We start from the raw sequence: 27,476 nt of genomic DNA on the forward strand, positions 1-27,476 counted from the left end.
TACGCAATTTATGCTTCTTTCTGAGTAGGTGAGTTGGATAATCCCATGACTCGCCTGACCTCCTCCATATCCCATGCCAGAAGTGACACTCGATTGGCTGAGAGGCTGAGCAAGAGGGGGCAGAGGGTGGAAGGCCTGTGTTCAGCAGCAGTATTGCAAATATTATATAACCTTAGCAGATGAGGTAGGGTGAGGGGAAGAGGAAGGAGGAAGAGGCAGAATGAGCAGTGAGTTAGTCGATGAGAGAGACAGATGCGATGGACAGAGGAAGTGAGAGCAGGGAAAGGCAGGAGTGGACAACTATAGTAAAGCAGTGAAATTACACAATGATTTAAAAGACAGAGCTGGACATGTTTTGGAATGATGATGCATGCATTTGGGGCTGCACAGTATTTCACATAAACACAGATGTTACTGAAGAACTGACAATATTTGAAAACAGATCCTAATCACACCTGAATGTGTGTTTTTTTTTTTCTGCTTTTTCACAGAAAGCTGAGATCAAAAATCATAATAAGACCTGCTGTGCTTTACCACAGTGGCCAACAATGCCTGTTTATTGCCTTAGTCTCTCAAAGCTCATTTAAATAGAGTATAAAATCATCACATTTATGATTACTTGATTGCCAGAACATTAATCAGCAACTATTTTGATAATAATTTCTAAATTTTATTTTGTAGTTGATATGATGCAGTCAAGTGACAAACACAGTAAACCTGCAAAAGTAAGTTGCTCAAAATGTCTAGTCTAAGTGTCCGAGGCAAATACTTATGTCAATGAAACTGTCGCTGCCATCAGAATGAAGAGTCCTTATGCCATCTTTCTGAATGAGAGCGTCAAAATGTTTTGCCGTGTTGTCAATAGAACAGTTTATTAGTTTATGCTGTGAGTATTTTCTAAGGAAAAGTGTCATGGCTTTTGTTTACAGTGACTGAAAATGAAAAAGGCAACAGTCAAGTGTTCAAAACTGTAAAGTCACATCTTACTGTTTGAGATCGAAAGACACTTGATGTGATTCAAAGTTTTTACTGTATTGTGTGTACTGAAGAGCTTTACAGCACTGCATTACACAAAAGAAAAACCACATGAAACATCTCTTGGACAGAATTGTACAATGCAAATTACTGTACAGTCTGTACAGTCACTCATCCTCACATCCATGTCTGTCAGGCCACAGATTTACCGATGCAGCATAGAAAATATCTTCTTGCATGTCGTAGCCATCTTCTGCAGGAGTCCGCTATGATGTCTTTCACCATATTTTTATTTGCATCTGAGTATATGGATGACGATCTTATGCCTTCCACCTCCATGCAGAAAATAATTCCTCGATGGGATTAATGCATGTAGGGTGGGAGAAATTCCATCAGCATCCAGTCGTGCTGCAAACCATTGCCCAATGGTGTTTACAAAAAAAAAATGTAATAGAAATGTACAAAATTTGTTTGGCTTAATGATAACTTGTTCAACACTTTTGCATGTACTGCTAGAACGAAGGAACAAGACAATGTCATGACAATGGCAAATGATAATGTCAAAAAAAGCAGACAATTGTACACAAGCAGCTGCATAATTTACAAAAGCATTCGCTGTTTGTTCAAAATGATGAGAAACTGCTTTTACGATGAGCACAAGTGACTTGGTGATTAGACCGGGTTGAACTAATAATTTTGAGAATTTCAGTTGTGTTCTGAGAAATGCAGCTGTGTTTGTTGTCAAATGTGAAGCAAACCAAAAGTTATGTTTTAGATTTTATCCAGTGGTTTTAGACATAGTTCCTACAGAAATGTAGAAGTTTATTTTAAGGGAATAATTATAATATCTTCAAACAGTGGATTGTAATTATTATTAAAAGCAAACATGAAACAACTCTGATGCTTTCAATTCTCGAATGTCTGCCATAATGTGTTTGGCCGACTCACTCAGCTTCCATATCTATATTACGCCTCGGCACTGTAAATGTTCTCATGTTCTATATCTGACTTTGCTGGAAGAAACTGGTTCATTCACCCACTGCCCAATACCTTCTGCTCCCACACATTAGCCTGAAAAACATCTTTGATCTTATTGGAAAAATGTTGTTCACATTGGTTCCCACTGTAGTCACTGGTATTTGGTTCCCCTGAGACATAGCAGGTCAGCCCGGTTCAGGCGGTCCTTTCTTGGTTGGTACAGACTGTTAGTTGTGTATCATTAGTCCTGACTGGCTTTTTGTTTTACTGCCTTTTCAAATAAGTTTATGGCATTATGAAAATATACACCATATTTATGTTTATTTTTGGTTTAATTATGTTCTGACATAAAGAAAAGCAGCAGTTGGTGTTTTCTTGTAATTAAGATCAACCTGATAATTGGATTAACCTTATCAACAAATTGCTAATCAAAAAAAAATGTAGAATTGAAGCACTGTTTAGTTTAGAACTGAGTGCCTGGGGAAAGAAGTAAAAAATGATTTTCTGTTGTAGATTCTATACCCTGGAAATATTTACTCTGTGTAAAGACCCTACAGAAACATACTGTCTGTTACAGCAAGATTAAATTTATTCTTTCAGTACACACATGCAGTGTAAATGGGTGCGCGCGCGCGCGCACACACACACACACACACACACACACACACACACACACACACACACACACACACACACACAGTGAGGTAGAGCAGCTAGGCCGCACTGTGCTTCCTCTTTAAATAATTATAGGCCTGCAGTTGGTCTTCACTGCCTAAAATTCTTGAAACACTCGCGTAACCAGCTGAAAGTGATTTTATGTGCTAATGCTATTTTGTCGGAGTATCAGTCTGATTTTAGGAAGCATATGGCCATTTCAGCTACAGTGAAGGTGGTGAGTTATAGCATTTATAGCATAACTTTGGACAAGTATCTGAGCTGTGCAGCTTTATTGATTTGTCCAAATGTTCTGATGTTGTGCTCGATGCCTTGCTAGAGCAAAGTCTGCTTGATTCAGGGTCGTCTGTCCAAGTAGCCTGGTTTACTAATTACAGATCAGGTACAACTCTGTGTACAGCTGTAAAGTTTAATGCACTTAGTTCATGCTACTAAGCCTTGGGGATCTTGGCTTGGTCCACTCTTTATTTTGGGGTTAATCCAAAGGGAACTAATACTCAGTGTTACTCTGATAATACTGTTTTATTTAGCTCAGCACCCTTGCTCATAGAGATACTTCAGATCGTCACAGATTTGTCACCGACTTAAAATAATTGACTCATCATTGTGGCCTGTACACCAGAATTGGTTTGTCATTGTCTGTCTATGCACCATTTGAGTTACTGGCATATTTGTATTCATTAAGCTATTAGACAAACTTCTCTCATATCTTTTCGTAAGTCTTATCTCCTGTCAGTCCCGAACATAGAGACAAAGAGGGAAAAGGAAACTTTTACGTTCCAGTCACTTGAACTAGTTTGCAGAGGGAAATTACAGAACCTGATGTCCCAGACTGAATGTAAGATTTGTAAACGCTATGGTGAATGATACTTTTACTCAGTGATTCTCTCTGTTGTCAGCTTTAATTGTAGTCTTCATACATTATCTGCTTTAGCGTTGTTATTTTGTCCTGTCTGAGCTTTTTACTTCAGAGGGATTTACATGGTTAAATTAAATTAAAATTACATAATAAATAGGGGAAATTAATCTTGGTTATTGCTTCATATCTTCTGGTCAAGTTATTTCTGAAAGTATTAATTATATGTGTATTTGTTGAATGATTATGGTACACTTTGTGCACCAGAATTTTCTTTCCTTGTGTCTTCATCCATGTCTGCACGTAATGTGTGTGTGTGTGTGTGTGAGACTGAGCATGTTTATTGCACTCTGCTCCAGTGTGGAGGCGTCCATAATGAGACTTGAATCTGCGCTACATGGCTCAGAGCCACACTTGTTGGCTCAGCAATGGGAGGAGCATGTGCATTAGACCAATAGTTGGGGTTGGTTGTAAATGTTTAATTCCAACACCACCCTGTGGTCATTACCACTATTTTAAATCATGTTACTGAACTGTAAAATATGTAGTTTTTTTTTTGGGGGGGGGGGCTTTTTAACATTTAAATAACTATAAATGAAAAAAGAAAATAATAAAACATCAAAATGCTTCAGGTCTTGCAGTGCAGTTGTTAGCAATTAAAACACTAATGACCTGAGCCTAGACTTTTAAAAATCAAGCCTGCAGTATAAATGCTTACACTTTGCCTCACTTGGCTGGTTTGTGGTTGTGTCATGTGATCCCCCGCTTCCCTGGCAGTCTGTCGGTTTTTAACAGTATCTGAGCAACCCTGAGAGAGCCATCACAGGGCTAGTACTGTGCAACAAATAGTGTTCACACCATCTATACTTGATCTTTAGCTTCTTTAATGTGACAAGTACTGAGAGAGCTAGAAAGATGAGCATATAACCTGACACTCCTCACAACAGAGGGCAGTTTCTATAAATATCCTACTACTGCTAGATTGACTATTCACAGTTAGGACCAGTCTGTATTAGAAAGCATCTGCCAACAATTGCAGTGAACCAGTGTCACAGATCAGGTTTGGGATGAATTGATGAATTGATTCATTTGAATATAGCCATGTCTTACATTATAGAGTTACTGTTACATATTTTGATGTATTTGTATGAGTTGGGTATCACATTTAGGTCATGTCTTCAGCAGAGAGTTTAAAGTTTACAATTACAGGTTGTGGCTTTAAAAAGTTTCAGAATGAGCCATGCATAGTCATTTAGATGCTAGTAGTGCAACCTTGTTGGTGTATTTTTCACCACATTGGAGCTCTCGCTGTAGTTTTTTTTTCTTTTTTTCTTAAAATGTTTTATTTTACAACAATGAATAAGTATGATTTTATTTTTAGACTGCAATTGGGGAGGTATTTCTAATTTCTCTTGGACAAGATATATTTTAACACATTTACAGTACAGATAATGTTATCACTGTGAGGGTCACACTCCCTCTTCCAGACTCCTGGAGTCAAGCTACCTGCTCCCCCTTCTCCCTGTGTTTATGCCATCTGCGAAACAGTGTGACTGTATATTTTTTCCTGATGACTTCCAGTCCTGCCCGCATGTGTTGGAAATGACCATGGTTAGTTCACCGTGAAGCTATGGACAGACATCTTACCTGGATGTCTTCCAAGGTCCTCCTCCTCTAACTCCTGCTTTGGTTGGAGTCCAGTTTACATAAGCAAGTGTTGTCTTTCCAACATCCATGAAGCACCAGTCCCAGTGAAATTAGGTCTTACTTGTTTGGGAAGACACATGGGGGTCTTCTGGTCTACATGATTGACACTAACTCTCATTTATATACTCTCTTCTCGCAAACGTTGCTCTGTAACTAGGCAGCCATGGGAAGAAAATCTGTAGAAACAGCCTTTGGAGTATTAAATAAAGATGAAGTATCAGCCCTAGGGCTAAGATTTCTATAGGTCTGAATGTTATATTGGATTAGATGAAACGTTATTGATCCTCAGGCAGGGAAATTCAGGGAAAATAATGATAAACTTGCCATCAAAAATTATCATTAACCATTATCGCACCATTCTCATACATAATACTCATATACATTCCAAATAAATTTGCCCACAACATCCCCCTTAATCCTGGCACTCTCCCACTTAAGGTGTTAGCAGTTTGTCTGCAATAGATCTGACAAATTTGTGTAAGTGCCTAGTTATGTTTCACAGTGTAGTTCAGGTTCCTCAGATACTTTGTCTAATTATAGACAGTCAGGGATAATGACAACTGTGTGCGTGAAAGTTTCCCAAGATGTTTAAACAAGGCCTTGTAACACAATTGCAGGCTTAGTTTAGTTAGTGCACAGAGGAGTGATAGTGATTTAAAGTAAACAATGATTGTCTTGTGAGCACAGAAAAAAACTACAAGAGTGGCAGCACAGTTTCATCAAAGCTAACCATTGCTCTTTCAGAAACTAAACTAACCTAAACCCCTTGTCAACCCTCAGCATTTAGCCCATGGACATATAGGGCTTAAGGGACATGTTTACTAATATTTACTAAATCCTACTTATCTAAACACATGATGTGAATCACACACATACACGGTTGTGAAAGGTGCTGTTACTAATGTCAGTGCAGTTCTGGTTTCACTTTGGTTCTCTATTTGCTTGCACATTAAGCATGAACAAAGAAAAGACAGAGTGAGCTCTTTAAAATGAACAAATTGCCAACTGTATCACATTGCAAGAGGACAGTCTGTATAGACTGTAGGAAATGTCTTTTGAGTTGTTACAGTTATTTGACTCTTTCATGTAAGATAGGGCAGCTGAAACTCAACATTTGTTATCATCTTTTGAAACCACTTGGTTCTTGTGAGAACAACTTGTACAATCGAGTTTCAATCTGTGAGTATTAAAGCCATTCAAGGTTTTGTTCACCTCCTAAGTTTTTTACATTTCCCTTGGGAAAAGACGTCACACATTAGTGAACCAGCAGTTCAAAATGTTTGTCAGTTTTCTGTTTTGGTATTTTTCTTAGCCTGACCAAATTCTTCCAAAGGATTTTCATGTCTCCTAGCAACAGTACAGCATGAGGCTGTCCGTACCCATAGGTCAATCCTCCGTAGCATGCCTTTAATTTGTCAATCAGCTTCATGTTTATATGCAGGTCACCTGTTTTTACAGGCATTTTATCTCTCTCTCTCTATACTTTACAGCTCGTCTCCCAGAACTGGAGAGACCAGCAATTCTGTGTTGCCAGGCCAATCCAAGCCCGGTGGGCAGACCCACAAGATCTGTTTGGTGTGTTCGGACGAGGCCTCGGGATGCCACTACGGTGTAGTTACCTGTGGCAGCTGCAAGGTGTTCTTCAAGAGGGCCATCGAAGGTTGGTTTCATCACCTACTGTACATAACCACATCCACTCCCTCGATCACTCATGACACAGTGTCTTTATTTCTCATTTGTGACCTTATGCATGTGCATCTAATAGCAGATTAACTCACAAACATAATTATATCTCATAATCCAGTGTCATAATAGGGTTTTGTTTGTTTTTTTAGTATAGACACATGATGTAGTTACATTTTTGTAGTTTTGGATCTTCGACCTGACCTACCATGTCACCCTCTCCTTTCATTTTGCCTTTCCTGTTTGTCCTCTTTCGAATCGGAGATGACTTACTAAATTAAGATGAATAACTAAACATTGCAGATGAAAAAGCCTTTTCCGAAAATGTTATTTCCATGGCATCAGCTAAGATAGTACTGCCTTAAACAGAACTACTATTATACAGAGCTTGTAAGACAGACATTCTCTGCAAGCATTTGATACCTTGTAAAGGAGCATTCAATTATTGTCTCTGGCAAACATTAGGACACTTGTCTTGACTCTAATTGCCTTGACAAAATCTTGTGGTGGGTGCGGCAGGAATGCATCTGACAAACAAAGTAATTTGTGTTAAAGGCTTTTTACTGTGCATCTCCCTCTTTTTCTCTCTGCTTCCGTTTCTCTATTTCCTGTTTTTCCAGAGCTCTCTACAGATCTGTCATTAGTTTGAAAAGACTTTGTTACTGTTAATTAATTATCGAATATACAAATATCAATACTGGTCAGGTAATGCCTTGCTGAATATTAACTAAACCACTCCATTTATTATTGATTGAATACTGGTGCTACAGTAAATGCACAGAAATGATTCTCAGTAAACTTGATTTGTTATGCCCTAGTCCCATCATTAGCAGCCTTGTACTTTTCTTTCATCCTGGGTTCATAGGTTCAATATATCTCTCTTATATGATTTTGAACTCTTTGCTTTTTCAGCTTTTGATTCTGTGGTGCTGGTGAAATTGCCAAGCGCTCAAACTGAAGTGTAAGGTTTATTTTGAAAAGTACTGCCTACATTAGTACTGTTATTAGCACCCCCCTCCCCCTGCCACTGTCTCTATGGTGAAACATGGAGAGGACAACAAAACACAAGATGATAAATAAATGCACATTTAATAATAACTGTAATTATGATGATGATGATTATGACAGTAATGGCACACATAACTTTAAATGCTGATTACAGTTTACAGAAAGTAAAGTCACCGTCCTGTTTAAATCCATCTATAGACAGACAAACATACTGTAGCTTTCAGGGTAAGTCCATGGCTACAGTTGTCGATGAGCTCCAGAAAATGGAGTAACCAGAAAACAACACAAAATGGCTATTGATGTTGCATAATAAACCCTGGGGATCATTCAGATCAGTAATAAAAACACAGGAATCTATGTCTGACAGATTGCATTTTGGTTCAGCATTCACCTTTCATTTCTCATTGGAAGCCATCAACAGCCTTGAATAACAATGTTATATGAGATTGCTCCTCTGCATGGAAGGAATAAAGTCCTCTGGAAAAAAAAAAGACTGCAAATGAGTCAAACTGGTTGTTCAGAAATAACCTGCAGGTTTTTAAATGTAACAAAACATACAGTAAGCAGACCAGAAGCATGTATTTTAGTTGGTAATTACTTTTACTTTTATCTTAGCGTAAATTAAAAATGTAACAGATTTCACATGTTATCTGATTATACCAGCTTTTGCTACGAACCCAGCCAGTGCTGATGGGTGCTGCCAGGCCCTTGTTAAGAGATCAGGGCAGGATAAGGGAGAGAGGATATCAGTGGGATTCAGCTGGCACATTTGACACCACAGATGGCTGGTTACGCTTTTGTTTGCAATGACTTCCTGTGATATCAGTGATGGCTTCATCTGGCAGCCCCCCAGACTGCTAGCTTGTCATCATACCCAGTAGATTAATTTCTAGTCTATGTGGAATATGGTTATTCTTGCAGTTGGGTGAAATATCTAGAGAAGCATTTCCATTGCCACTATCATAACTGCTGACATAATTATCATCTATGCGTAGATATATGATTTGGTAAGTAACACACTGCTGCTTTGTTACAGTTCCATTAGTCCAAACGAGGAACCTCAGTGTTGCTTTAATTTCACGTTATGTTGACAGGTAGCACTATTTATGGACAGTCTATCAAATATAAGCAGCAGTTGCAAGCTCAGACAGACAGTGGGTACAGACTTAAAATGTTTATTTTCTTTACAGAAAGTGCATCTTTGTACAGAACTGAGATCTGCCTCGATGGAACTGGTGCTAAGTCATAACCTTGAATTTATGGCAGGTCTTTTATTCTCAAAGAATTTGGTGTGAAGGGAAAACAAAACCAGCAGAGGACATGCACATTAATAAGACATTAATATTTAACATCTTAGTTGTTGTTAATTATCTGTACAAATTACAACTATGGTCATAAGTTTCTGTTGTAGAGGTTGAGCAGAAAAAGTTGAAAATAGGTCAGCCTTGGGTGCGATGCAGTGTTTTTCTTTCTTTTTGTTTTTATTGCATCTCACCTTATTCTTATCTCCTTTGGTGACTCGTGTAGTCATTGCATCCTACATTTCTGTGTCAGACTTGGATTTAAGTAAGCTTTTAAGCAGTCCAGTAGTTGAAAATACCATATTAATGCAGGCACATCGACTATAGTATGAAGCTACCTTCAAACCCTGTTTATTATATGACATCAGAGGCAGCTTTAATCGCTGTCTTCATATAAAATCATGTTTCAGATTCCATTATTGTTTTAATACTGTGCTGACTGTGTTAACAGTGACTAGCAAGAGAAAGATATGGCAGAACCATGTTACATGCACATTAGATTTATTGAGATTTAGTCTTTCTAAATGAATAATTAGTCTGTTTACCACAGTATTACTTTACCTGATGAGAGCAGATGAGAAGTTCTTTGTTGGGCTGGTAACTCATTTAACCCATCAGATCTGATTCTAGTTAATCATCACAGTTGGATCTCGTAGAACGTTTGTCACAGTAAAACTTAAAAGATGACCATGATGCTGATTCACAGTGTGTTTTTCATCTTTTTTTTTAAATTTCATCTTTTAAATTATTTTGAGGTTAGACTGAAACATAATGTGTTGATGTTGGAAATATAAGATTCATGTGTCACACAAGTACAATATGCGCTAAATGCAAGACATTGTTGTTTTGTGGCCCAAACCACAGTACTTCCACTGAACTCACACACAGTACCATGAGGTACTGTGTACTGTACTGTTATGGGTGTATTTTTGTGCAGCTGACTCATCAGAAGGCAAATTTAAATCAGTTTATGACGATCTATTGACATTAATCAGTAGCAGGGCAATGAAGATGAAGAGAAAGCACACATGTTGCCCAGAAGTGGCACAATGAACAAATAACAGAATTTACTTCAATGCTTCCGAAAATAAGATCACAGGGCTGGAACAGCAAATCCCATCAGCCGGGAAGATTGTGTCCCATCCATATTTCCACCAAATGTGATAATGAACCTTCTGAGGAAAGCAGAGACATGCTATAAAGCCTGATGGTAGTACTGAACAGCTGTATATTATCTTAGGTGAATAGGGTTTTTAGTTTACTGTAGCATTATTGTGTTATCATCACATCAACTTGAGCCTCTGACACTGTCTCTGGTAAATAAAAACAGACAGTATTCACAGCAGAAAAAAATGCTTTAAATATAAAAAAGGGTATAGTCAGAAGCCTGCTCTGTTGCACCTGTTCTCCAATAATGGGTGAAGAACCACAGACAGGTTCTCTTCTGTGCTGAAAGACAAACAGTACAGGATCAGTTTGTTTTGCACCTGTGACCACATCCAACAGAGATATCAGTTTATTAACACACCCTGGATTACACATTCACATCACTGCAGTAATGGGAGATAAAATGAGGCCAGTAATGTTAAGTTTCATGTTCTTTATATTTACTGTATCAATGGGTTAATGATCCAGTGTAGTACACCCTTAAATTATTGAATTATTTCTTTATTTATTTGTATGGCAAAAATAAATGAATTCTTCTCTTGTAATCCTGTGGCGTAAAGACATTAGGTTAATGTCTGGTGATATTGGATATTTTTGTCCCATGAAAACACCACAACCAACCAAAAATGATCCTTATAACAAATATTGTCTGTGCAGCCAAAGCCTGATATAGATTAATCAGAAATTCCAGACCTTTGTTGTTACTCTCAAACTATTGAAAACACATGAAAGAACCCCTCTGTTGCACAGCTAACATTTTTATTATTACTATAAACACAGCCATTGTAGTCTTATTTTTCAATCCCATATATGCTGACATGTTGTAAATACTCGCCAGAGCACCGGTTCTGCAGCTAAAAAACATCCCCTACTATTTGGGTATCATTTTGCTAAGAAATAGCTAAGTGCCTGATTTTTATGAACAAAAATCTTTTTCTGACCTCTGAAGATTTATGTCTTCAGCAGGAAATAGTAGTGTTGGGGTAAAGAGCCACAGACAGGATAGGGAAGTCAGAAAGTTCTGAAAGACAGACTGCCCAACACTTTGTTGGGATTGTTTTTTCAAATATCCCTGACAGGCACTTCTTCTAAAAATGTTTGATCGTATCAGCTCATAATTTCTTCTTGCTGGTGCAAACTATCTATTGCTGTGTCTTTTTCATATGAATTTAATGTAATCACACTTTTATCTCTGGTTTATTTCCACGTCCCAATTACACAGGCATTAATACTCCGCCGACAAAAGAGTTATTATGAGAAAGGGAAAGTGGTCCGATTGTTGGGTTGTGAGAGTTGTGTTTACAGTCATGGATTGAGCCATGTGCTCCATGTGCAGACTTGAGGAAGTGAAGCTGTTGACACCAGAGGGATTCCAAAGACATGTAAGGCTTAATGTAGAATCAACAGGTGGTTAGTTTGGTCATAATACAATACAGCTAAGGCAAATCCTTCTCCAACCTTCTTAGCTAGTTTGGCTCACCCTGCTTTTCTTCTCTCTTTCTGTCCTTTTATAGGTCAGCATAACTACCTGTGTGCAGGGAGGAATGACTGCATCATTGATAAGATCCGCAGGAAGAACTGTCCAGCCTGCCGCTTCAGGAAATGTCTTCAAGCTGGAATGAACTTGGAAGGTAAACAGTCTGGTCCATCTTTAATTCAAGCATACATTCATACATTTAATGGCTCATAAACCGGCTTTAAAGTCACAGTGAAATACATTAGTGTGGATTTATCTTTCATAATATAATGTATTTCTGGGTGAAATGGATTATTGGAGTGGGGTGTATGACAACGGGGAACTGACAGACTTAATCGTATCATTCAAAATGCCAGCACAGCTTCACAAATACAGTATAAAATAGAACTGATACCCATGTTGTTTGATGAAGAAGCAGCGAATGAGGGGGAAAATAAAATAAATCAAACCTCAGCCACATTTGTTTGAAATGTAAACAGCTTTTGCCAACTGGCCCCAAAAAGTGCAGTCTTACGCAATAGGCTCTTCACTGGCTTCCATGTCAGTAGCACCATGACGCTGTCGCACACTTTCCACTTCAAGCTCCAGTGTGTCTGGTTTCTTTACGTCACCCAGGTTTAATGGAAAATGGGCAAGCCCCATTGTGGTCATAATACAATACCACAATACCAAGAGTTATGTTGCCACACCTCTTTCTGAAATGATATTCTAAGAACAGTCTTAAGAATTAATGCAGGGATAATGTACCAGTCCAGTGTGTAACTTAATACTTAAAAAAAAAACCACTAAATTGTGCTTAATATACTACTAATAATGCCAAAACTGCAGTACTAATTACTTATATTTAAATATTGGTCTTTTCCAGTGATTAATCAAGGCAAAAGACTTTTTGATGACAGCACTGTTACAGGACCATAGCACGTGTTGGTACTGTACATTATAGCAAACTTGACATACTCCATCTGCTCCCAGTGGTTGTATTTATTAAGTCTTAAATCTTAAATCAATGCTCTATGATTATATTTTGGGTTCATGGTTGTTGCTGTAAGCTGCTCCGAAGGTTTTTGTTGGCGGGATGAAACTGAACAGACTGTAGATGTTGTTATTCACTATTTAACTGTGGATGAGAATATGACATCATGCAAAATTGCACATTTTGGCCTGACGTAAACAAACCAGTGTGCATAAATAAAGAGGTAAAAACTTACCAGCCCATGACCATTTCTGTATATAAATACTGCATCACTGAAACCTACTGTCTGTAACGTCTCTCACATCTCCTTTTTCTCATTATACTGTCATTTTCTTTCATCTCGAAACCATATTGTTTGGTTTTAGTCCTCTGTGATCTGTGATTCTCAGTTTTGGCTGAAAGACAAAGATTAAACCAGATCATCTGTGGGATTTTTCTGATTTTGTGGTTTTGACAGTTTGGAATTCTGTGGATTTGAGAGACAAAACCAAAAGTGAATAAATAGTCTTTAGTCTAGTACAGCACCAAGACAAACAGTATGCCACCGTTTTTCAGAAAATTTGTATTCTTCAGAGAATCTTTCAATCTAAGCACAGATATTCCAAAATAACACAACAGTTTAAAAAACAACAATTTCTTAAATTGATTTTGAAAATTCTTGAAATGTACGAAGTGTGAAATGACTATCAGTCACTCATCTGTGAATATGTGTGTGTGTGTTCTGTTGTCTATAAATGTAGTGTTCTGTACATGCGTGCTGCTATGCAGAGAGGATGAGGGAGCACTTTCCCCACACACACTGATCAGTGCATTGTCCACAGCCTTAAATCACATGGCCATGTTTCACCCGACTCCTTCAGAGGAGAAATGTTACTGACGTGCATTAAATAAGCTTCGTCTAGGTTAGAGAACATGGCTAATGGAAGAAACGGAACAACTGCTTAAATGCTTGGAACTTATTGTGTTATCTCAGCTGATGCTTCCTTAGGGCATGAAACTGTTGTTGGTAGTTTTTGCAAATCTGTGTTGAGACTATAAACAGCGCAGTTTATCAGACAGAGGTGAAGGCAGTTTCACAGAGAGGAAGAGACAGAAAGACAGAGAGGGATTTGATGGACGTCAGTGCATCAGCAGACTAACTCCCACCAGAAGGTCTCTTGGTTGCCATAGAAACATCAGGAGAGGAAATTACAAAAGGTAGAGTAGGAAAAAAAAAACATGTTTTTCATGGTAACCTCACAACCCCTGACATGTTTTTCACATTTACTAGGAGAAAATGTCAAAACGATGCCCAAATAATCTACATTCTCTGAGCAATAAATAAATAAATAAATAAATGAATAAAGTATTTGCTGTTTTTACACTCTAGAGAAACTGAAACAAATTGTAAGCATGAAAAATCAAATCTCTGATAAATGAAATGGGTTTGAGGTTTTCTACTGGCTGCAAACCAGCATGTTTCCTGTTTAGCGAGGTTGTTGGAACTCATGGGACTCAACTTCAAATATAAGCCAGTTACTTTTATTTACTGGGGCATTTGGCTAATATTTTCTGTAATTAATACAGCTGTTTATTGCCTACTTCAGTGTGTAATTCACAGAGGTGGCAAAAGTGCTCACATTCTGTACTTAAGTAGAAGTACAAATACTTGTGTGAAAAAAGACTGGTAAAAGTAGAAGTACTGACTCAACTCATTTACTGAAGTAAAAGTAAGAAAGTACAGGGTCTGAAATGTACTTAAGTAAAAAAGTTAAAAGTACAAATGTTTATTGCTGTCATTGATACACGATACATCTTTTGATGACTCCACAAAACTAAAGAAGTTCGACACAAAAAAAGTAAATTCTTCTTCTTTTATTATCAACCTGCACACAGAGCAGGTACAGGGAACAAAACACAACACATTCACCATGAATCATTCTTGAAGCCGACAACGTTGAACAGTTGTTTTAAATACGACCACGGATGGGGAATGTCTTGCTTTTCCGAATCTGCTGCGTCATCGTCCGACTCTGCAACATTCCCTGCATCCCTTTCTTCCTCCATGTCGCACTGCAAGTTTTCTCTCTATCATAACCTGTACATTCACTCGATTTCCCTCTTTAATTATTCTCCCACCTATGGTAATTCAATATTGTGTTATTTTATATATTTTAAAATACAAGGATGGTTTAACCTGGGGATGGGGGGCGGGAGTCTATTACCTAGAGGAAATGCCACAGTGAGGTGGTTGTGTTTAGACGTTTAGACATTTATTTCTTCCTTTAAGGTACTCAGTAAGAAACACACCCTGTACTTGCTTCTAAATTTGTCTCATTCAGGAAGATATTATTAGAACCAAGTAAATTTAGTTGAATCATTGTGGGCAATGGAAATGAAAAATAGAGTTCTGGCAAGAATCCTCAGGACTACCAATCAAAAAAAGATAACTATAAAAAAAACAAACGTACAAAAATATTTTCACTCCAGATGCAATATATTTTGAAAAAAATGAAAAATTCTCACTGGCTTCCTTCTGTCCTTTTCTTTTGGTCTCTCACAATCACAGCGAGGAAAAACAAAAAGCTGATCAAGAAAGTTCAAAGGTTGTCTGGACCATCGGAGACCATCAGCAACATACCTGTTCCAGTCGTCCCCAGGTGCATGCCCCAACTCGTGCCCACCATGCTGTCGGTGCTCAAGGCCATCGAGCCAGAGATCATCTACTCTGGCTATGATGGCACACTGCCTGACACCTCCACACGGCTCATGACCACTCTCAACAGGCTGGGGGGACAGCAAGTCATCTCTGCAGTCAAGTGGGCCAAATCACTGCCAGGTAATAAAAAGCTCCTTACCATGTGTTGCCTTTGCTTTGGTTTAGATGCATGCCACTCTGCTGAGTAAAGTGTGCATCACCAGCTTGTAATATAGTTTAATGTGTAGTGAAGTGGAAATGAACTAATTTCTCACAATTAAAATACACAGAACATTTTTGTGGTGTTGCAGAGCAATGTCTACACACATCGCTAAAGCTTTGACCTTGGTCCTCTGGTTAACAGAGCTTGCAGAGTTGTTACCATTCCCCATTTAAAGAACATCCTGTAGTAGCTGCAGGTTAACTTGCAAAATCATTCACAATATGTGATATTTAAAGTGAAGGAACTAAAAAGTGGAGTTATACAGGTAATACGAAGCAAAGAAGGAGCCATTGTGTAGATAAGGTTCTTTTTTTAAAATTATTTATCATGGTCAGGTTGTTGATAAAGTACGGCTATTGTGGAAGTCTTCCTTGTCTTCTAACTTCAGACTGTACAAAAAGACAGGAAGAATATCCACATGACAGATGTTCAGTAACCATGTAATGACTGCGGCTTAAGAAACAACAGGGCATTTTTTGGCACCCAGCTTCATCAGAGTAGTTTAGTTTTGATCAGGACATGGCCAAGTTTAATAATATCCTCTTATATGTCATGTCCATGAGCATGATGTTCTTACAACGCACTAAGACATTATCTCTGTAAAGAAAAGTGTAAATCTCCACGAGAGGAAGTTTCTGTCTTCTATCTAAAGCAATTTCAGATCACTGCATTCGTCAGTTATTTCAGTGTGAAACTGTTTATGTTTTCAGATTGTTTGATTTGCAGAACATTAACAATGGTCTATTAAATGATGAGACTTCTCAGCAGAGGATGTCAAAATGTGAGAAATGAAACATCATTATTACTGTTATTAGATTAAACATGAGCTGCTATCAAATCATGAATGCCAAACAAAAACTTTGGAATTAGGTTCTTAAAGGAATATATTTACTGTGGTCTCAAATAATCTCAATTCATGGTATAAACATTAAGAAAAATGATAATACAGTAGCTTGGTTTGAAGGCAGTTTTCACTCTACAAAAAGCAAAATGGAAGGACGAAGTTATTTTTCACCACCTGTTCTAGTTTCTTATCATGAGCACATGATTTCATAATCACTCCAAGTATTTGCTTGGTGATTTTCTCTTCCCACTCTAAATGTTGCTGTTTGTCTCACCATAGATTTAAGATCAGAAAAGGCTTAACAGTAACTTTCTCTTTGGCTATGACAAGGTGCAAGTCAGGCTCCATTCTTCTTCTGTCCACCACTGTCACTGCCAATGTGACAATGAGGCGAAAAACTCTTCAGGGATTGACTGATACATAAATAGTATAGATATAGTTTAAAACAAATGTAATGTGAAAGGAATTTCATCTGCAGTTCAGTTTTTATGGCTTTGACAATGTGGAAGCAACTGGGCTGCAGCTTGAACATCATCTAAATTAAGTGGTCCTGTTTAAAATAAACTGGCTTTGTAATTTGATGATGTATTGAGCAATAACCTTTCTTTCTTCAGTGTTGCTGTGCCTCTTTAAATCAGGATATGAAGATACTGTGCATTTAAAAAAAACAGACATAATATTTCTATATAACATTACTAATGCCATAAACCATTGCATTTATAGCCCTAGATAAATAATCTCAATTCCTAGATGGTGGTCTGTTAGGTAATATCACAGGTTGCAACATTCCTCTGTCAATCTATTATTTTTCAACTTGTCTTGATTTGTTATATGAGCACCATGGTATGATCATTACTAATCTGTAGACCAACCATAAAGAACAACTGATTGCTCAAAGCTAATGATCCCTTTAAGTGTCAGATCATTCTACTCATTTATCATGATTATGAAAGTATGATTGTCTCTCACTTTCTGTCCCTGGCTTTATCTCTACTATATGTTTTCTTTCAAATGCTTATCTGACCCTCTCAGGCTTCCGCAACCTGCACCTTGATGATCAGATGACATTGCTGCAGTGCTCCTGGCTCTTTCTCATGTCCTTCAGTCTTGGTTGGAGGTCATATGAGCAGTGTAATGGTAGCATGCTTTGCTTCGCCCCCGATCTCGTCATCAACAAGTACGTATTATTTTATTCCCGGCAATTCTACGGAATACTTATGCTTTCTTCAACATAAAATGTCAGCCTGTTTTGTTTTGTATTTGCCAATTTCAAGTACCAGATAACTACTGTAAAGTCTAATTTGTTTTGGTGTTATGTTGATATAGCACACTTATAATAACTGTACAAATGTGCTCAATCCCCGAAGCCAAGGCAACTGCTGATGTCTTTTGCAAGGGTGAACTGAAATATGTATTTTAATAATCAGAAGAATGTTAGAAATGACTTGCTGAGATAGTTTAATAGGTAATAACTCACTGCTTTTGTAATGCACAAAAAGCACAGTAAGAAAAACACATTCTCCAAAGAGAGAAGGCATCAGCCGTACAGTAAATAACCTGCGTTACAACTGATGCCACAGTGAGATCTGTGCTTACTGCAGTCTTTGTAGCCCCCAGAGGAAACAGAATCAGGCTGATGCTCATCTTCTATTAGCTACTGTGTTTCCAAGGTGCTAAAACATCGTCGTCTTATTTAGTGCTCACTTTATTGTCCATATTAATCTGTCAAACCTCCCACTGGACTGTTGCTGATTACTTAACACATTTATTTTCCAGAATATTTAATTAATTTGATACTTTGTGCTATTGAAACATACCTTGATTTCTTCAGGTTTTTAAATACTTGGTGGTACTTCTGGTCAGGGCTCCTGAACACTGCCTGATGTTTGAAGTACAGTGTTCTTTTACTTTGTATTGAATGGCTAAGGTGTAACAAACACACTGACCTCTTGATGCTGAAAATCTGCAAAGAGCTTTTCTTTATTAGAAAGATAAAATCACAGACCTGAGCTGTGTTTTTCTTGTCATTCCAAATGGCAGGTAAACCTACAGAGGGGTAAAAATAAATGTGAAAGGTAAACAAGTCATTACTGGTTGTAGCCTTGTTGAAGGCTGTACCTGCAGAATGTTACCTTATTGATTATAGAGGCAGAATGTAATATGGGCTGTGTGTTTGTGGAAGTGAGGTGTGAAAATCCATCAGGACTGATTTCACAGTCCAGTTTTCTCCTGCAGGGTTAAAGCGCTTTCCTGCTGGGGCTATTTATCGAGAATTGAATAACAGAATGAGGGGGTGAAGTCTAACATGTCCTGTATGTGTCTATTTCCTCTGGTTTCCTGTGTTTCTTTCCCTGCTGTGTCATCTTGTTCTACACTTGCCTTTTTCCCCTCATCTCTACTTTTCCTCTTACCTTTTGTTTCTCTTTCCAGGGAGCGTATGAAGCTGCCCTTCATGACCGACCAGTGCCAGCAAATGCTGAGGATCTGTAACGAGTTTGTTAGACTGCAAGTGTCCTATGATGAGTACCTGTGCATGAAGGTCCTGTTACTGCTCAGTACAGGTAATGGCACATATTGTACTTTAAAACTGTTTTCGTCTGTCCCAATATTTGTTTATTGCAGCCCTAATTTGCTTGTCTAGACTGAGCATATATAGTCATGTGGAAAAATTAGGACACCCTATGAAAGCCTGTGTATTTTTGTAACATTTTTGGATATATGGATATTTAATCTCAATTTTAACAATACAGAGAGATTAAAATAATATATTTAAGCAATTAAAACTGAAGAGGGGATCTTCTGTAAAATGTAGTTCCACAAAAATGCATATTCTATCTTGATGCAAAAGTTAGGACACCCTCACATTTATTCCCACTTAAAATGGCTCAAATCACACACAGGTGTATCACACCAGGTGCACATGATTAGTAGATAGTTACATTTTGAATGAGGCTTGCTCCTTCTAAATCTCAGACATTTAGTTTGGTGTGCTCCTGACTGTTGAAGTGAGAGTGAGCACCACATGGTGAGAGCAAAAGAGCTGTCTGAGGCCGTCAGAAAAAAAATTGTAGCAGCCTATGAGTCTGGTAAGGGATTTAAAAAGACATCAAAAGATTTTAAAATCAGCCATTCCACTGTCTGGAAAATAGTCTACGAGTGGAGGTCTTTCAAAACAACTGCCAACATGCCCAGATCTGGTCGTCCCAGCAAGTTCACCCCGAGAGCAGACCGCAAGATGCTAAAAGGGGTCTCCAAAAACCCTAAAATGTCATCACGGGACCTACAGCAGGCTCTGGCTACCGTTGATGTGAAAGTGCATGCCTCTACAATCAGAAAGAGACTGCACAAGTTTAACTTGCATGGGTGGTGTGCAAGGAGGAAACCTTTGCTCTCTAAGAGAAACATCAAGGCCAGACTGAAGTTTTCCAGAGAGAATGTTGACAAAGACCAGGACTTCTTTGGACAGATGAGTCCAAAATTGAATTGTTTGGACACCAGAACACAAGACATGTTTGGCATAAACCAAAGACAGCATTCCAGGAAAAGAACCTCATACCAACTGTGAAGCAAGTGGAAGTGTCATGGTTTGGGGCTGCTTTGCTGTAGCAGGACCTGGTCAGCTCATCATCATAGAATCCACCATGAATTCTACTGTGTATCAGATGGTGCTTGAAGAACATGTGAGACCATCTGCCAGAAAATTAAAGCTGAAGCGGAACTGGACCCTGCAACACAACAATGACCCAAAACATACCAGTAAATCAACCAAGGACTGAAAACTAAGAAATGGAGCGTCCTGGAATGGCCAAGTCAAAGCCCAGATCTTAATCCCATTGAGATGCTGTGGGGTGACTTGAAACGGGCTGTACATGCAAGAAACCCCTCAAACATCTCACAGCTGAAAGAATTCTGCATTGAGTAGTGGAGTAAGCTTTCCTCAGACTGTTGTCAGAGACTGGTAGATGGCTACAAGAAGCATCTCACTGCAGTTATTTCAGCCAAAGAGGGTATCACTAGCTTTTAGGGGGTAGGGTGTCATATTTTTCCTCAGAATATGCTTTTTTGTAGAATTACATTTACAGAAGATCTTGAAAAGTCTTTTCTTCAGTTTTAATTGTTTAGTTATATTACTTTAATCTCTCATATATATATATTTTTTTGTGTGTGTCTTTACTACATAGCACAATAGTAACTAAATTCTTTGTTGTACCATCTTTGTGAACAAGAGGGTCAAAACATGCACTCAGGCAAATTGAGTTGTTTTTGCATTCTGAATGTATTTTCAATTCATTTGTTGGTAGTAATTTGTTTGAGGTATTTTAAAATGCACAAGTTGGTGAAGGTCATTAAAATGGGGTAACTAGTCAGGAAAAAAGGGTGTAAGCAGCTAAAATTTTCCTTTGCTTCTGAAAAAGGTAAATTAATACAGCTTTGAAAGCCGTGGGCCTCTGGTCTCTGAAGCAAAGGCATAATTAGCACCATTAAAATCACTAGAAAAACACAGCACAGCATGAACAAAAGTACTACTAAATCAGACTTTTTCCCAATTATGTAAATTTTCCTTTGCTCAAGAAAAGATCATTCTCCCTTACGCCTCACTCTCGGCAGAGAAAATGATATATTTTAGAGGTCACCTGATCCTTGTGCAGAGAAAATGTCATTTCTCTGGCAAGCACTGGTTTTATATTTGTACCTGAGAGTTATTTCTACCTGTACCCTGATGGACTGAAATACTACTAGGTCAGGACAACTTTGATTTGAGCTCTTGTATTATTTATTTATTTCTTCATTTATTATCATGTATCTGTTAAATTAAAAACAAACTATAGACTTTGTTTTACATTTGCTCTACAAAATGTGAATAATTGCTAAAGTACACACAAATGGGACATGTCTGCTACTTAAAGTTGGTAAAAAAAAAAAAACAAAAACCAAACAAAAAACAATGATTTAGGATAAATAATTTAGAGTAGACAAGGCAGACTGTTTTTACTCTAAACAGTTGTCTCTGCCAGACCTGCAAATGTATAATGCAGATAGCACTTGCACTTATCTGATTATGTAAATCAGTCAGTATTTCATTTTATTCCTGCCCTCTTTGGCTTTGCATAATCTCTAGGTCAGTGATTGTGGCAATGCCCGGTCTTAATGCCAGGCACCAGACTGACAAAACGCCCTCCATGTGTTGACATGGCTATTATGACCACTGCATATTGATTAATAGCAATTTGAGTTTGTTTTTTTTTTTAGCAGTGAGAAGTGCAATGAAAGTGCAATGAAAAATCTCTTCATATAGAGTGTATGATTTATGTACATTGTACATTGTACTGGTCCTCTTAGACTCTAATCCAGGCTAGACCAATTAGAGAACACACTACACATTAGCTACTAATGTTACTTTTAGTTTAGCATATTTTCCACTGCCTCCATTCTGTTTAAGAGATGCATGCATCTGTGTCATTACACAGTCTCCTGTGTCCCTGCTGGGGTCCTGCACAGTAAGCTTTAATGAAGTTTTAATACCCTGTGCTGCTGTTGTAGCGTAGACCTGGATAAATAACAGCTTAAGACCTACGTGTTGTGAAAGGCTTTAACTACAAATAAAATGTTCAAATTAACTCGGTGACACTCAATTTTATTTTACAAGTCACAATCCTGCCATTACCAGCTACCTTGCAAACTGATATGTCACTCGATCCGTGTTTGTGTTTGTGTGTACGTGCAGTACCAAAAGATGGACTAAAAAGCCAGGCTGTGTTTGATGAGATCAGGATGACATACATCAAGGAGCTGGGGAAAGCCATTGTCAAGAGGGAGGAGAATCCAAGTCAAAACTGGCAGCGCTTTTACCAGCTAACTAAGCTACTGGATTCCATGCAGGAGGTAAAGGAAACACACACCCACTGATACAGTGTATGCTTTGTTTTTCCTCTTCTTTGTTATATAGAGTTTATTATATATTGGAACAAAAACATTTCTGTAGCATTTTACAAGTGTATTATGGCTTCCTTTCATATAATTTTTATTAGCCAGGGGTTTTATTTCATATCTTCAAGTGCATCACTAACTCATATTTTCATCCCGTTTCCTGTATCATGCCAATGTAAAACCCTGACAAATGCACTCAAAGATCCCTTGAAGTATATTTAATTAGAATTTGTTAAGGCCAAGTATCTGCAGCATCATACATTTAATTTAAAGATAATTCTGAAAACTAAAAAAGCTTTGCAATATAATAGAGTGCCACTAATCTATCTCTTCTATCCCCCTGTGGATGGCTTCTTCAGATGGTTGAGGGTCTTCTCCAGATCTGTTTCTACACTTTTGTGAATAAAACCCTCAGTGTGGAATTCCCAGAGATGTTGGCAGAGATCATCACAAACCAGATACCAAAATTCAGAGATGGGAGTGTCAAGGCTCTGCTGTTTCATCAGAAATGACTGCCTTAAACTGTGAAGCAATGCCTTAAATCCTAACCTGCCCATGTACCTCTTCAGGGCCCCAAGCCTACCCTGACTCCTAAACCTTTGCTTGACCTGCCTCCCCCATCATTCTGATTCAATTCCTTGATATTCCTGGGGCTCCTGTAGAAATTCTGCCATGCCCATACAGAACTCAACCTTTCAGTGGAAACTTGGAGCACAATACCTGTGGGCTTACACCCCCTCATCTGGTCCCAGGTGTGGCCAAAGTGACACAGACCTGTAGCCCTTCCTCTTGGATAACACAGATGGACTTGGCATCCAGGAGAAATGTTCTGGCTCTGAATGTTTTGTGGGCAACATGCATTCTGTTTTTTGTTTTTTCTAGCTCTTGTCCTCTCCTCCGTCCTCAGCCCTGTCCTCACATTTTTAATGCTGTTTCTCTTGGTGGCCACCTGCCTCTTACTCTATCTTGCCTACAGCGTTTTACTGCTGTTTTTGCTGACAAGCCAACACCTAGAAACACCTTTTCCTCCTCCATCATGACATCAAATATTCCATCCAACTCATCGGAGCAGCAGCCTCTTGAAGCTTGCCCTGTGTTCAAGCCTATCGTTCTCTGCTCACCTGTCCAGTTTGCCTCCTTTGCTCCTTCCAGTTCCACTACACTTGAGAATGAGAAACTTTATATCCCCTCTGCACCCAAGGACAGTGAGGACAAACGGTTTTCAGTTTAGTTTACTGAAAAAAAACAAAAAAACAAAAATCAGAATTATATACAGACACATTTTTTAACCACACATGCAAAGCCATGCTAACACACACAAATATACATGCACACATCCATTCATTGAGCAAAATGTTTACACAGATGCATCTGAGAAGGGAAAAACAGTGCCTTTTAGCTTTTAAAGCTCCTCATAGTCATCTCTAAATGGTTGTTTTTGCATAAGAATCTAAGCTTGACATAGCGACCACATATTATATTTTAGTTTGAGTTTTGCCTGCCTGGAAATTTCTGTTTTCTTTCCAAACTGCCATTTTGGTGTTTTTAATGTGGGCAGCTCTCTCGGTTCTGAAAGATAGACAGGCAAACAACCTACATGTATGGTACAGAGTAGTAATGTATAGAACAGTATGAATTGTTAAAATTTGTAAAACTTAAGAATTACGTAAAAATACTGAAAAATAATCACAAAGTTTTGTTAAAGTCCTGAAACATTTCATGTTTTTACCACATGTAAAGTATATTTTTAGAAAATATTTTAATTCTCAGTCAGGATCACAGTGTTAAAAGTTATGGTATCCAAATTATATCAACACATATAATGTTAAAATATTCTCTCTTTCACATGCTTGTGTGAAGCTGCACCCGGCTTCACACACAAAAAAGACACATCTGATATTTTGTAATATTTAGGTTCAGACAAACATTCCAAGACTTTCGATCTTAAAAGAATCAGTGAATTACTAATTGGACTGGAATTTGTTGGTGAACCATTGCAATTTATTCATACGCAATCGCAATATTACATTTTTAGAATTAATTTGCATTTTAAAAAAAAAAACACATTCAAGATTGAAAATTTCCAAGCTGTCTATGTGTTGATAACATAGTCACAGTGATTTAAGTAAATCCTGCTTAAAGTCAAACTGTCCTTTCATTCCTTGCTGAATTCATGCTTAGGTTAGCTATATTTTAAAATGTACTTTCACAGATCTCCACTTAACCATGCTGCATGTTTACACTTCAGAAAACACAGCAAGGTCAATGGATATAATTCCTGCTGTGTCGTAAACTAACAGGGCTAAACTGGTTGGATGTTTTAGATAAGTGCTAGACAATTCTCAAAACTCTAAATGCTTCATTAGTTGACTATCTGAATTCTCCAGGTGTGACTAACGGTAGTTCTCCTGACAGGTAACCAAAAAAAGTATAGTATATTTTGTGACAGAAGTATTGTTTCACACAAAATACCATTTTAGAAGTATACCCTTTTATCTACTTCATCTCCACGTGTTTGCACAAACAGGAACTTATTAAACATGGGTGAAAAGGTAAATTAATATATATATAAAAATAAGTAAATGATATAACCTATGTTCTCAGCACAAGCTTTCACCTGGAAAGATGAAATATTGAAATAAATATTTTTGGAAGATGCATTTTGGTCCAAATAATTTGTGAAATAAAGCTCAGGCTACAAGTACTATTTCACCTGGATGTGTTCCACTAGTGCCAAATGTAATAGCAAGTTTTATATTTTCTTTTTCCAGAGATGTGAAGGGTGACTATTCAGTTGTGATTTGACATTATGTGGTTCTTATAACTGAGCACGCTGAAGCAAAGTTACGAGAAAGATCTTACATAGTGTCACACTAACACCAGCTTAAAAGTAGTGATTGTTATGTGTGTATAATAGACTTCTTTTGGAGATACACAAAATATTGTATTTTTGAAATTGCAAAGTGAGCAGTAATTTCTACTGCTGTTAAACAGGTGGTGATTTGGTACATTTGTATTGTGATTGTACCAGCTTATGTGATAGCCAAAGCAAAAATTTGCATTAATAATTTCGTTGTTCTGCTGGAAGTGTAGATTTAACACCCACCCCCAGCCACCCCTCCTGTTTTCCTGTTCCTTGTAACTGCTGGGCCCTCTCTGCCTAAAATGTCGACCATATAGATTTTCAGCTGTTTACTCTGAATGGTACTCATTCATCTGCAGCGCATAGCTCTGAATGGGAGTTAACAGACCAGGTAGCAGGTTGCCATAGAGACTGGTCATTTGTGTGTTAACAGCTAACAGCACAGCAGGCTCTGAATACATACAAGCTACTTCAGCAAGATCTGTCATGTTTTTAATAAGGATGGTCACTGACAGCGGGGTTGTTACATGTGCATTGCAAGCTTTAGCCTCACCTGCTAACTTGGTCTTGTGTGCTTATTGTTAATTATTCCAGGGAACTGTTTTGCATACAGTATTACAGTTGTTTCCAGGTGGTGGTGCTTCAGAAAACCAGCTTTAACGTGTAGATGTTATCATATCCCTGCTCATTTCTAAATGGCCATAGGTATATATAGCAGCGCCGACATATCCAGTGCAATGTTAACAGTGTCGAGTATCAAATATTTTTACATAGACATATCCTCTATTCTCACGTTTTCTTTTACCTTTCAGCCTCATGTTCGACTAAAGGCCTTGTGAAAGGGAGACAGAGAGCCATAGACATAAGATTTTAAATCAGGAATTACATAAACCCTTAACAAAATATCAATGCTTTTGGAGATTGATCTGTTGTAAAATATTGAAAATATTTTCTGCGATTTTGAATACATTAGCTTGATCTTCTTTGATATAATAATTTTACTCAGTCCTTTTTTATACATCAAATGTGTTAAGAAAGTAAATATTTTTCTGGCTTGTGTTTGATAAAGGTAGATGTATTAACTACGTTGGGAAGTGCTCAACATGTTTGTCCTGTGAAGTAAATGTAAATTCTACAAGTCAATGGAAAAGCCCACATGAATGCTCACCGTTTTAAAATTACAAGGAAGTGAGGGAGAGGGAGGAAGGGAAGGTGAGACTGACTGGAGATGCCTTTGTCGGCCTATATAAGTGACCAAAGCAAAGGAGAAAAAAAGATTTAACTAAAAGAGGTATCCAGGCAGTTACATTTTAAGTAGCACTTATCTAACTAATAGTACTTCTTTTTTTATTGGAAAGATATGTTTTGTAAGGGCCTGGGCTTTGGATCCCATGTATACTGCTGTGAGGATTTACTGGTCACTTAAAAATAGAAAACAAAACAAAAAGTTGAAACTCTGCATTCAAGTAAATCTACCAGAGCCTGATGGAATTGCACTACCCTCATACTGATTGAAAAAGTCTATTTTGTATAAAATAAATGCAAATATTATCTTTAAAGATTAAGGGCAGATCATGTTTCACTGGTATATATGGCTATGGCTTTTAATGAAGTCTGTTTTATTTGTATTTCAGTTATGTAAATGTAATCCAATCTAAAAACAAAATATAAAATATTTGTTTTTAAAATAAAAATAATAGTTTGTATTACTCCTGTATTACACCGCTTCTGTAGTCAGTGTCGATATTTTCACCTATTTGATTAAATGTTGAAGTTATCTGTGTTGTTCTTTGACATTGGATTTGGCATTGTGTTAACAACTTGGATGATGTTTTTTCATCACTGGTTAAAAGTGGAAATTCGGAAGAAATGATTTCTCTTTATTTCAGCATCTTACACAATAAACTATCCTGTTTTTCAATGCTCAGTGCCAGTGGTATTATTTTTGTTTCAGATTATTCAATTTTCCTTGGAAATGATAATTACGTTAGACTAATGCTGAACTACATGTTAATGTTTCAAATTTAAAAGGGCTAAATTACACATTTTGGGAAATATGCTTGAAATGAACTTGTTCATGCTGAGCATGAGATGGTACGATTGATGCCACGATTGATGCCACTCATGCCTGTGTGGTAAGC

General features: G+C 37.7%; 1 protein-coding gene across 2 annotated transcripts in view; it reads left to right on the forward strand.

Annotated features, from left to right (window-relative positions):
* The window catches only part of LOC113143022 (glucocorticoid receptor), a 56,441-nt gene extending 29,185 nt beyond the window's left edge, over nt 1-27,256 (forward strand). The window contains exons 3-9 of one of the 2 annotated variants that reach the window (XM_026328441.1): nt 6,682-6,851; nt 11,865-11,981; nt 15,349-15,618; nt 17,577-17,721; nt 18,975-19,105; nt 22,270-22,427; nt 22,832-27,256. In XM_026328441.1, coding sequence (XP_026184226.1) covers nt 6,682-6,851; nt 11,865-11,981; nt 15,349-15,618; nt 17,577-17,721; nt 18,975-19,105; nt 22,270-22,427; nt 22,832-22,984 — 1,144 coding nt within the window. In that variant the 3' untranslated portion in view covers nt 22,985-27,256. The remainder of the gene's footprint in view (nt 1-6,681; nt 6,852-11,864; nt 11,982-15,348; nt 15,619-17,576; nt 17,722-18,974; nt 19,106-22,269; nt 22,428-22,831) is intronic. The other variant, XM_026328442.1, reaches the window with a different exon arrangement.
* The last annotated feature ends 220 nt before the right edge of the window (nt 27,257-27,476 follow it).

This window comes from Mastacembelus armatus, chromosome 14 (assembly GCF_900324485.2).
Source record: "Mastacembelus armatus chromosome 14, fMasArm1.2, whole genome shotgun sequence".
In the NCBI taxonomy this organism is placed as follows: Eukaryota; Metazoa; Chordata; class Actinopteri; order Synbranchiformes; family Mastacembelidae; genus Mastacembelus; species Mastacembelus armatus.